This window comes from Telopea speciosissima, chromosome 4, assembly GCF_018873765.1.
Source record: "Telopea speciosissima isolate NSW1024214 ecotype Mountain lineage chromosome 4, Tspe_v1, whole genome shotgun sequence".
In the NCBI taxonomy this organism is placed as follows: Eukaryota; Viridiplantae; Streptophyta; class Magnoliopsida; order Proteales; family Proteaceae; genus Telopea; species Telopea speciosissima.
In genome coordinates this window covers 67023740-67038188 of record NC_057919.1, presented here as the reverse complement: position 1 = coordinate 67038188, position 14449 = coordinate 67023740, and the positions used below count along the sequence as shown (strand labels likewise).

The following is a 14449-nucleotide window of genomic DNA, read 5'->3' as shown; positions in this document are numbered from 1 at the left end:
TTCATATTGTCCAGCCCCATATGATGGTAGTGATGGTGGTGGTGGGGTGTAATTGGAAGAATCCACAGATAGCATAGGACTCTTTCCTTTCTCAAAAGCCACCAATCGATCAATCGAAGCTTGCATAGATTCCATCATTGTCTGAATGGAATTAATAGTGGTGGTGAGAGTGTCTAATTTGGCATCTGTTTCAGCCTTATAAGAATTTAACTGCTGGTGAAGTTCACTGTTGGTTACCATGGTTATGCTAAGGCAAGAGAACACTCAAAAGACAAAGGTTGAATGGCAAAACAGTAAATAAAAGGGAAATTTTAGGACACTAATGGCAGAACTGTAATTATGGGAAGTGCAACAACTAACACAAAAGGGAATGGAAATTCACGTATATGGTGAAGGGCAAACTGGGAAGTGGGTGAATAACAGAATTAATAAAAGACTGAGGGGCAGTTTGGGAATAGAAAATAAGAAAAAGAGAAAAAGTGAGATAGTGGTTAGGGAGGGGATTACCGTCTCCTACTTAGAGCCTGATTCTGTCAAACCAGAGAGGAAGAATGGAGGAGGCGCTGCGAGGAAGAAAGGGCTACACAACTTCGAGGGATGGCGACAATGCAAGGGAGCCAGACAGGGAGTTGAATCGCGAGAAACTTCTGAAACAGGTATGTACTTTTCTTTTGTGGCTGTCTGCATTGTCTCTCGCTGCTCTTCTTCGCTCTGCACTTCTTTGTTTTTTTCGATTCTGGCGGAACCAAGAAACCAGGGGGCAGGGGATGTTCAGCGAAAAGGAAAACAAGGAGGCAGTGGGATGGAGTGTCGCTGGGGATCAAAGAGATTGGGTGGGAATGGGAGTCGAAGGGAGGGAGAAATTTTTTTATTTTTATTTTCTTGGTTTGCTGTTACAGCGAGGAAGAAAGGGAAGGTGGGTTGAGTTTTGCTAAGAGGGTGGGAATGAAGGGGAGTTGTGGCCGCTGGGGTTGAAGGGTATTTTTTTTTTCACTGCTGCCTGGTCGTATAGCAGAACAGTAACGGAAAGAGAGAATAGGGAAGAGAAGGAGAGAGGGTGATGGGGAAGGAGATGGATCGTTTGTCTCTGATACCAAATAATGCAGAACCAGGGGGGGGGGTCTGCTATGGTGGGCTTCACAGAGAGAACAGTAGAAGAATTAGAAGAAAGGAGGGGAAAGGGAAGAGGGAAATCACGTTCATACACACACTCTCAAAGAGCTTCACAAATAACTTCCATTACTCAATTCAAATCTGCAGATCTGTTACTCTCCTATGATTACAATGAATAAGTAGAGAATAGCCTTGCATAGGAATAGAAACCTAACTATAATAGAAACAACCCAAAATGGAAACTACTAAAATAGACCATATCTAAGAAAAGGAAACTACCTAATAAGCTCCTACGTTATCTACTCATGAAATAAAATAAATATTGCATCCTAACTAAACTACCATCCCTTGCTAGACCAGAAAACCGGTTTAGGACAAGTCCTTGGTTGGGCTTCCAAAGTGGGTCATGCCGGTCCAGCCAGGCTAAGGCAACTGCATCATGTTCCTTGTGGCATGTAAGAATGATGATGAGGTAATTAAAGAAGGACCAGTCTGTCCTCCAAATTCCCGGGGCATATGCAAATTTTTCCACTCCCAATAACTCCCTCTGATTGAGACTTCTATATGATTTATCAAGTTTCTTATAAAAATTACATGCAAGAAAGGACATCTCCTATGTCAATGACACCTCACCTGGGTTAAACTGGAACTGAATATCATTTTCTTTTTGGTTATAATATCAGTGGTTTAGAACCTGGACTGGGCCTGGATGGTTGGACCTCACAAGGAAATGCTTTCAGGTTGGGTTGACTTTTTTTCTTTTGGATTAAATCATTAAAAAAAAAATTTATTGGGCCAGTCCAGGTTGGGTTTGCTACTGACCCAAACTATTTCAAAACCTATAAAGAGAATTTTCTAATCCAGCCTTTTTTGCCGAACTCTTCGACCTGCACTATCCAATGATTCCAACATATCTTTTCACCTTCTCTGAACTTATAGTTGCCGAAGATTAAGCAGTCCACTCTTTGTTCAATCAACCAAAATAATTATATCTTTTTTTTTTTTTGGGGGGGGGGGGGGAGGGGAGAGGAAGTGGATCATGCAACTTCAGAAGTATTCGGAACTTTAATTTGCTTTAAAAAATAAAAAAACTGAAAATGAGACGAATGTTGTTCACTTTTTGTATTCCATATATTTCTTGTATAGGATTTGCTTTTATTGGAAAAAGTGAAGAATTCTGATGGACGTAATCCTTGGGTTTGCAATACATTCATGATTCCTAATCACTGTTGTTTTGATAATTGCAGCATATTGGTGATTTCAATTTGCCAAGATTAGCAGATTTCGGTGCTGCTATCTCTGGGGCAAACAAGCTGCAATGCCAACAAGTGCTTGAAGAACTAGATGTAAAACGCTTTACTGGATGCGTAGACTTTGTTATTTTTTGGCTACCAAATATAGATTTTGAGATCAAACTAAATACTGCTTAAAATTTTTCTATTTTGTTCCATCTTCATATTAGTTTCCATTTGCATATGTACTGATTGAGAAGAGACTTCCTATGGTATGCTCCCACGTTATTTGTATATGTATTGGTTAGTTGCTAGTATGTGGAAAAGAAAGTACTAGGTGTCCCCATCAGGGAAGAGAACAATTTATAGACAATCACACAAAACAATACACTGGTACATGTTGAAGCGGTAGTTATGTCTTTAGTTTTATTGAATTAGATGTAATAGACAATGAATTTTTGTTCCCTCAAATTATCTCTGTCAAACTGGGTTGCATGTTAATTTCACTAACAGCTTGTTTGAAAAATATAGCTTCACTGAGATTGGTAGGTGTTTGATCTTTCTAACATTATACGGAAAATATAGCAACTTCAGCTAGAATCAAGGTTCCAGGTTTTGGTTTTGGGCCTTGTTGGAATCATACTCGAATCAGAAATATTTTGACTGAAACCGAAATTTCAGTCAAAACCTATAAACTTTTTCCAACAAGTTTCGAAGATGGGTTTCGAGGGCCAAATGGCCAAATTAGGTCCTGAAACCTCTAGGAAACTCTAATTTAGACCCTCTAAACATATTGCAACCCTTAGATTTAAAACAAAATCACACCCAAAACGGTAGTTTGACTTTGGACCCTAGGTTGGTAGTGTGAGCTGTATGCATTCTCTAATATAGTTCATTCCACACAATGTGTAGTACTAGAACACATATAATTCAAGTAAAGCAACTTAAATATGCATTAGGAATGAATAGACATAAAATTATAAACCATTTCATAAATCATACATCATACATGGTTTATTACAAAGAATCAAATATATTAGAGTACAAGCAACAAATCACCCCTATGCCCATCCTAGAGTCCTAGACTCCTAATACCACATCAAGTTCCGGGGAGGATCAAAACCATTAGAATTTTGTTGCTGCTACCAAATCAAGTTATCCTCTGACTGTATCACAAAAGATGGCCATGTCACAGTATGGCGAAATAAACGCTCGATGTCCTCCACAGTAGCCCTATAAATGGAAACATTAGCATACTGGAGGTACCTTAACCTAGGGTAGGGATCTCTGAACCGTGAGGAACTCGATCAAAAACCATTGCTACTGCTGGATGGTGCCTGTCAAACCAACATCGGCATGTATGACCCTAGGGGTTAGCTCAGTTGGCAAAGATCAAAATCTCACAATTAAGAGGTCACGAGTTCAACTTTCCTTGGGGCCCTGCCTATCCAAAAAAAAACATCAGCATGTATGGTTGGTGGGCTGGGAACGAGAAGATGTTGTCCACAAATGATGACCTAGCGTGTGACTGACCCTCATACTCAGAGGGTAACGACAATGAAGAGCTAAACTGCCCATAGCCACTATACCCATAATACCCAGCATATTCGGAACCGGTGCTTCCAGTGGCATATGATGGTATATGCCACTATCCCCCATGCATACTACGCTCCATACTCATGATTCCGAGAGTGTCAGTCAAGCTCGTAACATCAACGTCCACAGACTTCATGCTATCATCCTCTTCTCAAGTGGTGGTATGAATTGGCGACGCAGACCTCTTGAGTGATCTGCCCGTGTGGGGTCCTAATCCTGTGTGGCATGATCGAGCTGAGTCTTGCTTGTGAAGTAGATCAGCTCAGGCTCTGGCTCCGGCTCGTGGTACCTCTCGCGCACCCCTGAATATCTATAACCATCACCAGCATCATCATCGTCGTCGTCATCATCAAATAGGGACAGTGTGCGAGTATAGCCACTAGAGGATCAGTCAATGTCATCATCATCATCCCCGCCAGCTTGAGTCTTACTATATAAGTTTGTAAGGGCTACAGCCTTGTACACGAATTTGATTAATGAGATTGAGGAAAAAAAACTTAGCTTTTTGCTTTGCTCTGTGAGAGAGTATGGTGACATGCCATTGGTGAGAGACCAAAATACGGTGAGAGGCCATGGGTAAGAGACCCGAGTCTCAGAGAGACTACCCTATCTTCTTCTTCCCTTCTTCGATTTCTTATTTTTTATTTTATTGTTCTGAAATTTCCTGCAAATCTGAGAACCGATCAAAGTATTTACTGTTGTTGGACCTGAAGTTTGTGATCCTCTTGTGGACTGGTTATCACTTGTGACTGGTCTCTATTATGGTGCTTGGGCCATTTGTTTAGACTTTTCTCTCCACACACCACACAATGCAACTTGAGACTACTTCCTTGCAAGTAACTTCTTCTTGTTGGGGTGTCTTCTGTTGCCTTGCCTCTGCTGCCTGTATGGAGTCACTGTTCTGTAGTCTCTAGCGAGCATAAAATTCAACCGGATGTACCATCTGAGGTGATATGTGATTTCTTCTTCCATAACTCCTTGGACCTACATCATACTTGCACTCAAAACCTCTGTGCTCATACCCATTGCACCTATAGCAATACCCATGAAAATAAGAGTGAATCACTTTTGTCTATGCCAAATGGGTGGTGATCTGTGCTAAGTGGTGGGAACCATCTGCCTAGGCTCTGATAGTTGAACCTATTGAACCTGTCATGCTTAATTGATCTCTTATGGTAGACTCTTTATATCTCTCATTAACACAAACTCTGCCTTGCTGTCTGCTTCCTCTGTTCTCAGTCTGTCTTGCCAGTGTGCCTGAGATCTCATCTCTCTGTGCCTCTGCTCTCTCTCTCTCTCTATTGTACTCTGCTTCTATGCCTTTTCAGATGTGCCCACTGTCGTAATTGAAGATTCTCCATTTTCTTTGACGAACCCAGAACTAATAATAGTATGTATTTGATATCCCACAGGCATATCTGTCACACTAGGTCCCTCTTCAGGTACACGAAGACTACACAACTCTTGATTTAATTCTGACACGTGTAACCTCAAGGTTGTGATCTCATCTTCCAACTGGTAGTAGTCCTCACTCTTCTTACTGAGTTGAGCTTTAAGTGCTTCTACAGCATGTAGCTTACTAATTCCATCTACCATGTCTGAGGTATTGGGCTTCTCAAGCTCTGACAGCTGTGTTCTCAGAGTTATCTTTTGTAGGAATATGGGGTATCACTTCACTATATCGGATGGAACCCCTTCTTCAATTAGAAATAGAAAGAGAGGTTTCTCCCATGTCGTGTACAAATTCTCATAAAAAAGATAACTATTTTCGTATAATTTCGTTCGTATACGTATAATATTTCTATTGCAAGACGGAAGGAAAAGGACAATATAGTGGATGGGTAGACATGGTGTCTTCCTCAAGGTTGCTGCATCTTCATCTCTCCTAATGACTTGAGCGTCTAGTTCTTTAGTAATAAATCTAGACATCTTCAATTGTGCTCTTAGACAATGAATTCATTTGCTACTTTAAGATCTTTGGAGGTCACTCTGAGTCTCTTCCTTTCGAGGCTCAAATCATTTAGACTGAAATCAATTCTCCTTCCCAGTCAACTTCTGCTTCTACATCCTTGTCACTATTCTCATCATAAAATCTATCTACCATCTGTTGATCTTCTTCATTAGAAATCATAGATGATGAATCATCTCTTCTCTTTTCTGACATACTGGTAGAGCACTCATCTGAAGACTTGCTACATGTCTTTGTTAACTGTCCAACCTTGATGCTGGACCCATCTTCATAAAGACTTTGTAGTTTGTCCCACATAGCCTTTGCTGACTTGCATGCTCTGACTTTGACACTCACACTGTCAACCAGACCACTCAAGATGACCTTTCTTGCTTTTAAGTCAAACTTTGACTTCTTCCTTGAAGCTCCACAACCACGGACAACTACCATCCAAACATCATACCCCGGGCCGCTGAGGTATGCTTTCATCCTAATTCTCTAGAATGTGTAATTGAACCTATTAAATATAGGAGCACTGCCGAACATGGATTCTTCAATTGATGCCATCGCTACTGTAACTCTATACTGATTTGATCAACCCTAAGCTGTTAAACTCTGCCTGTAGGGAACCTTGCTATGATATCAATTGTTAGTCCTAGTGTGTCACTGGGGGGTGAATCAGTGACCTTTTCTAATTTTCTGTTCATTACGGCAATTCATTGAACACCTGGCGTGCACTCAAATAGATTGACTAGTGCTGACCGTTTTGGCCAATCTCACACACAATCATGTGCAACACCCTACCTCACATGTAGTAAGGTCTACCAGGTGTGCACACACATCCCTCAACAAACACGCTCCCAATATCCAATGAAGTAAACAAGCACAACCACACCATGACACAAGGGTTTTTACGTGGTTCAGCAAGTGTGCCTACATCCACGGAGCAATGCCCAAACTTGGCTCAACGAATGCTAATCACTCTTTAGCAGCTACAACAGCAAGGAGCTACAACCCCTCTCTGTCCAGCACCCATTAAACCCCCAAACTAGAAATAACAATGAGCTTATAGTATTGCCCCAATTACAGGCTCAATCAATTCCATCACAAGAATTCACATAGGCATTTTCACAAACATCCCCCTATGATGATACAATAATAAGGGATTTGTCCAAAGGGTTACCTATATTATCTCTAGAGATGTTGTAGACTAGATGTCTCCGATCAGTAACGCACTCTGTTGTCTTCTTCTTCCTTTCCCTGATCTTCTCAGCCCAAAACCCTTGAGTTTGCGTGAAGCTCTTGAAGAAACCTTCCAATGACTCAAATCAATAAATGGTATGAAGGGTAATACTCTAGGGTTCTTCTTGGAGACTCTCTTCTATTTCTCTTCTCTCCCTTAGAATTTTCTCTCTTTTTTCGTATTGGTAGAGATAAAGATTAAAGCTTTAAAACTTCATTAAGTAGGCTAACAATAGCCCCAATTCCGTGCATGGTCCAACCACCCCGTTCGACCATTTTCTGCGCATTATCAGCAAACAATTGTATTTCCCTCATCCGATGTTGGACTGACCTGAGACTTGCACCATTTGAAAAGGGACTAAAAGATCTAATTCTTTAATTTTTGAGCTACTCTAGTATCTGCCCTTAAAAAAGGGTGTACCCAGTGCACAAGGCTCCCGCCACTACGGGGTCTGGGGAGGGTCATAATGTATGCAAGCTTACTCCCTCTCCGCGGGGAGGATCTGCCATTAAGAAACCTGAAAATGCCCTTAAAGCAACATTTTGTGCAAAACAGGAATTCTGGAAACAGCTCTGGAACAGAGATTCAAAACGATTTCTCCTTCATCTGAACTCCGATTGAGGTTAGACGTGAATCATTTGAATCTCCATTCAATGGTTCAGTTTTTAAGTTTTGAGCTTCAACTAATTCTCTATCTAAGACAACTCAAAAATTACACGAAGTTGATGTCAATGCAAAAACCGGTGTTCTGAAATTGGTTTACCCACTGTCTAGGCCACTTCACCTTACTGCCACATCACTGTTAACCCATCTAACAAGTTTCAGAGCTGATCAACACGCCGACCACTGCCAATACTATACTGCCATGTAAGCTGCCACAACACCACACATGTATACTGCCATATAAGCGGCCAAAACTGAACTTACCCATCTCTGACCGTCTCAGTGTGATGAGCTCTGTGTTGACAACAATTACAATACCACACTTTGTGTGTGTGCCCAACAGCTTCTTTCCACCTTCCATTTCTTACTTGAACATTACCCTGGTCTTGTTACAACCAAGGTTCGAAAACTCGGGTCTCGGAGCCATCTCGGCCTAGCAAAAAACCGAGTTGGGCCGAGATCTCACAGAGATCCCGGCGAGTTTGTGCATTTTTTTTTTCCTGACTCAGAAGCCCATCTCGGTGGGTTTTAGACCTCGTTTGGGTCTGAAAATCGGTATACAGCCTATTTTAGGCCATTTAAACACAATGGCATTATTAGATTTTGCAAAAACAAAGTCCAAATAGGAGTTTCAGTTAGTGGGAAAGCAGGACAGACACTTACTTATTCTAGAAACCAGGACAGACACAGGACAAACAGTCTTATTTATGCCTAAATAACTCCTTCAATATAAATCAGATTTAAGCAATCTTGGGCTTGTTGGAACTTGGAAAGCTTTCAAAACATAGCTTTCCAACAAGTCCAAGATTGCTAAAATCTGATTTATATTGAAAGAGTTATGTACTGGTCAAACTTAATTCGGTGTGCACGAACGCTGTCAAAATCGCTCTGAATGAAAATAATTTTTTGGACATCAAAACAAATGAATATTTTACCGCACTTTTGGTTTTTAGCAATGTTTTACCATAATAAGATTTATGGAATTTTTATATTTGAGAAAAAACCCAGCATTAGAAAGTTGAAAATTGCACCTATCGTCGAAAATCCAATTTTTGTTCTTGAACTGGGGGGTTGACTTTTTTTCCTTTTGGAATTTGATTTTTTAACTATTTTTATTGGATTCAAATGGGGGTATTTGCTTATTTATGAATAATATCTTAAGTAAATGAAATACAAATACAAAAGCATTTAAATGATATTAGGCATAAATAAGTGTCTGTCTTCTCTGTCTTGGTTCCTAGCATAGATAGGTGTCTGTATACCAAGAATTTCCAGCAAGATCTCGAGATCTGGCACTCATATAAAGGACCTACATGGGCATTTTCCTATGTCAAATTCCGAGATCTCGGCGAGATCTCAGAGAGATATTGACATTTTAAGTTTCGTAGGCCATCTCGACTCGGGAAATTGGAAAACCGAGAATCTCGGCGAGATCTCGCGAGATTTCGGACTATGGTTACAACTCCTTAGTTCCATCAAGCGAAATGCCTTGATGGATGGAGAACCTGTATGTAAAACACTTCTTAGTCCATTCGATTCTTGAATGGTAGTATACCCGTCACTGTCCCCAGTGTACAAAAGGATTGCCAGAGACGACTATTGAATCAATTTTAAGCTTTTATTCCAAGGTTTCTTAGACATTGAAGCTTTTTAAACTACTCTTGTCAATCTTTCATGACATGCTGCTCTCTTACAAGAATTAGCTGGTTTCTCCACATTGCCATATTTCATTATCTTGTTGAGTTTCATTTTCTTTGGTTCCATTAGACAAAAGCCATGTATGACTGGGTTTCATTTGGCTTAGGTTTCAATGCCATTCTCAGATGGTTTTGTCTTCCTAACTCCGTCCTGCATTTTATGTACCTAACTCCATCCTGCATAATTATTTTATGCTGAATATTGCAATCTCAGACAGTAAATTATTACTAACGAGTCTTTAAAATTATATAATGTTTTTGTGATTCTTGGTTATGTTGCCAATTTCAGGTATATAAGCGTTTAACATTGACTCTAGAACTGGTGAAGAAAGAGATGGAGATCAGCAAGATACAGGTATTTCTTGTCCATTGTTGTCTTTTTATTTTACTTCTTTGTCTAGTTTCTTGTCTGATTTTCTTTTATATCATCTGTGCTAGGAATCAATAGCAAAAGCAATCGAAGAAAAAATAAGTGGTGAGCAGCGCCGCTACTTGTTGAATGAGCAACTTAAGGCAATAAAGAAGGTGTGGTTCTGTGTCACTTATCACACGTAATTCTTTTAGATTTTAGCTTATAACTCCTTTATATTTTTCATTGGATTTCAAATTTATTAGTTCATGGCCTGCTTTGCCATTATCATATACTTGGCATGGTCTTAACTTTATTTCTTTTGATCCAGGAGCTAGGCCTGGAGACTGATGACAAAACAGCACTCTCTGGTGAGTTCTGTGTGTGTATTGTACTTCAGAGAAATGCCTTGATCAGATTCAGTAGATCCAAGTATTACCTTGGCAATGCTTTTGTAACAAAAGTTGCCTGCGCATATTTAGAGGCATGGAACAACTGACTCAAGCAATAATTTGGTTGTTACCAGAAAGTTGCTTAGGTGCGACCAGGTGTGACTAATCAATGACTTTTAGGGCTTTGTCATTTCTATCATTTTATGTTGGGCACTCGACCATCAGAACATGGTGGTGGTTGTTTTCTTTTCTTTTGGCATTCACTATTTAATGGTATCATACCATATGTTTTGTTGCATACATGTAGTCTTCGTTGCTGCCAGTACGTATGTGATTATTTTAAAGGAATCATCATATCATGTTGCTTTTGACTAGTCATTGCCTCATGCCTGGGCATTGACTAGTCATTGCTTCACCCCAAGAGGCTCAATGCCTCTAATCATTGATCACCTCTTTGTCAACCTTGGTCAGAATGATGAATGGTGAACCAGATGGGGAGGGTTACAAATGCATTGAAATTCATGCATGGATTATACTCATTCAAATACATATATGGATATTACGTGGTAGAACTTCACAATGAGGACTGATTTGATAGGATGGCCTAGTAATCTAACTATTGCATTTAGATGGCCAGAGGAGGAATATGGATCCTTTTGGACAATATCTAGTGTCATCTGAGTTAGAATATAGGTTTAGGAAATAAAAAGAGAGAAGGAAGAGGTTGGAGGAAGAAGAAGATTGCAAGAGAGAAGAGAGAAGAGAGAAGAGAGAAGAGTGTATTGGGCTGTAACGATTGTGAATGGAGAGACTTCTCCATTCACCATATATTCATTTAATCATCACTAATAGGAATTACATCCACCTCCCTAGGGAGGTATTCGGGAAATAAAAAAGAAATAGAAGAATTACATAATAAGGCAACTAGTGATAGAGTAGTTCCTAAACTACCCCTATTACATGACTTCTAACACTCCCCCTCAAGCTGGAGAATATATATCATGCATGCCCAGCTTGCTTAGGAAAGAACTAACCTAAGGAGAGCCAAGAGCTTTGGTGAAGATATCTGCCAACCGATCCCCGTCTTCACAAAAGGAGTACAAATACAGCGAGTCTATCTTCTCCTTGATGAAATGCCTACCAACCTCAATGTGCTTAGTCCGGTGATGTTGCACAAGGTTGTGGGCAATCGATGGCAGCCTTGTTGTCACAAAGATGCAGTCTCACGGGCCCTTCAGTCAAATCCCGTTCTTGAACAAGTCTTTTCAGCCAGATGAGCTCACACACTCCATGTGCCATAGCTCTAAATTTTGCCTCGGCACTAGATCTGGCCACAACATGCTGTTTCTTGCTCCTCCTTGTGACTAAGTTACCTCCCACAAAGGTGCAATAGTCGGAGGTAGATCTCCTATCTATAATGAAACCAGCCCAATCGGCATCTGTGAAGCCTTCCACTCTCAAGTGGTTGTGCCTTGCATACAACAATCCTTTCCCTGGAGAGGACTTCAAATACCTTAGAATGCGATACACAGCATCCAAATGGCCACTCTTGGGAGCATGCATGAATTGACTGACAACTCCCACTGCATAAGAGATATCTGGCCGAGTCATAGAGAGATAGATAAGTTTCCCCACTAGCCTTTGATACTTCCCTGCATCAACAAGAGAGGGACCACAATCCTCTCCTAGTTTGTGATTCTGCTCAATAGGAGAGCTAGCTGGTTTGTAGCCTAACATCCCTGTCTCTGTCAACAGTCAAGAATAAACCTCCTCGACATATGTTGATCCCTTTCTTGGTCCTTGATACTTTTATTCCTAAGAAGTACTTCAAGGGACCCAGATCTTTGATCTCAAATTGCTGTGCCAGGTAGCTCTTCAATTTACCTATCTCAGCTATATCATCTCCTGTGACCATGATATCATCAACATAGACAATGAGAGATTGATAGTACCATTACTCCGCTTGGTAAAGAGAGTATGATCAGCTTGCTCGGGAATATCCATTCTTCGAATGGCACTGTCGGCGCTCAAACCATGCCTTTGGTGACTGTTTGAGACCATATAGAGCCTTCTTAAGGAGACACACTTTCCCTTCAGCTGAGGGCATCTTGAAGCCTGGTGGAGTTTGCATGTACACTTCCTCTTCCAAATCACCATGAAGGAAGGCATTCTTCACATCCAACCGATATAAGGGCCAATCTTTGTTGGCAGCTAAGGATAAAAGAACTCTTATTGAATTATGCTTGGCCAAGGGCAAATGTCTCCTGGTAGTCAATTCCATAGACTTGACTGTACCCCTTGGCCACCAACCTTGCTTTGTATCTCTCAATACTGCCATCAAATTTATACTTGATTGTGTAGACCCATCTGCATCCAACTGGGACACGTCCCTTGGGAAGGTCAACAAGTTGCCAGGTACCATTCTTCTCAAGTGCCATCATCTCCTCAGACATCGCTTGTCTCCACTTTGGGTCAGACATAGCATCAATGACATTCTTGGGAATGGAAGCGAGAAAGAGCAGAAATAAAGGCAAGTCCTGTAGGAGAAATTGCATCATAGGAAACAAACTGGGATATAGGATTAGTACAAGTTCTTTTCCCTTTTCTAATAGCAATAGGAAGGTCCAAATCAGATGGAGGAGAAGAAATGTCACCTGATTGAGGAGGATGAATCTCAGGATGTGGATCTGGATCTGAAGAGGACTCTGGGTAGATCATCTTTCTTGTATTATGCAAGCTTTCACCTTTTTTGTATGTAAAGTAGTAATCCTTCTCCTTACCAGAACCACTTTCAACAACCAAATCTGTGTTCCCCCCTGGTTGATCATTAATCTCAACCACATCTACAGTCCTGTGTTTTCCAATGTCAAGCAGAAAAGGAGATGTAGGTAGAGGAGAAAGGAAGAAATCATCAGTAGCCTGTTCACTCCTACAATTCTCCCCCTGAAGAGGATACTGAGAAGGAACAAAGAAAGGGACAGATTCAAGGAAGGTAACATCCTTGGAAATGAAACTTCGGCGGGAAGAAGGATGATAACACCTGTACCCCTTGGTAGTAGAAGAGTACCCAAGAAAGAGACACTTAAGAGCTTTGGGATCAAGTTTAGTGTAAGCAAATTGGTTAACATGCACATAACAAACACAACCAAAGACTCTAGGAGGAAGAGAAAAGACAGAGGCCTTGGGAGATAAGATGTCCAAGGGAGATTTGTAGTTAAGAAGCTTGGTAGGCATACGATTGATGAGAAAGGAGGCGGTTAGAAGAGCCGCAGACCAGAAGGTCTTGGGGACATGCATGCCCAGCAAGAGACTACGGGTGACCTCTAGGAGATGGCGATTTTTCCTCTCAGCAACCCCATTTTGTTGGGGCGTGTCAACACACGCTAGCTGATGGATAATGCCATGAGTAGTAAAGAAGGCTTGAAGGCCACCAAACATATACTCTCCCCCTTTATCAGAACACACAATTTTAATGTGGGTCTCAAATTGGGTAAGAATCATTTGGTAAAAATTCTGAAAGGCATCACAAACATCACTCTAATGCTTCAGAAGAACAGTCCATGAGGCACGTGAAAAATCATCAACAAATGACACAAAGTAACGATAGCCAAATAAAGAAGTAGTAGGGGAAGGACCCCACACATCAGTATGCACAATATGAAAAGGAGCAACAGTTTTATTACCATGATAAGGATATGAAGACCTACAATGTTTGGCAAACATACATGTTTCACATTGAAAAACATGAGAAGAGGCAATAGATGAAAATAAGTAAGGCAACTGTTTCCTCATTACAACAAAAGATGGATGGCCAAGACGGCGATGCCATAACATAACAGAATCCACAGAACTACTATCGTTTCGACCACACACACAGGAATGAGCTATGGGCAAAAACGGATCAAAAAAGTGGAGGCCTTTCTCCTCACGTCCACTACCAATAATCCTCTTCGTCACCAAATCCTAAAAAAGACAATGAGAAGGAAAAAATGTGACACAGCAGTTGAGAGATTTAGTCAGATGACTCACAGATAGAAGATTCAGAGTAAGGTTAGGGACATGAAGAACAGAAGAAAGTGAAATAGATGATGTCATAGGGATATTGCCCTTACCAGATATGGAGGAAAGGGAGCCGTCAGCTACCCTAACCTTGTCCTTACCAGAGCAAATGGTATAGGAATTATAATAATGAGACGTACCAGTCATGTGGTCCGTG

General features: G+C 40.8%; 1 protein-coding gene across 1 annotated transcript in view; it reads left to right on the top strand.

The window, feature by feature from the left end:
• LOC122658640 (lon protease homolog, mitochondrial-like) overlaps positions 1-14449 on the top strand; it is a 38182-nt gene that overhangs the window by 10262 nt on the left and 13471 nt on the right. The window contains exons 7-10 of the mRNA XM_043853680.1: positions 2361-2459; positions 9782-9847; positions 9931-10017; positions 10173-10212. Of these exons, the coding sequence (XP_043709615.1) occupies positions 2361-2459; positions 9782-9847; positions 9931-10017; positions 10173-10212 (292 nt within the window). The remainder of the gene's footprint in view (positions 1-2360; positions 2460-9781; positions 9848-9930; positions 10018-10172; positions 10213-14449) is intronic.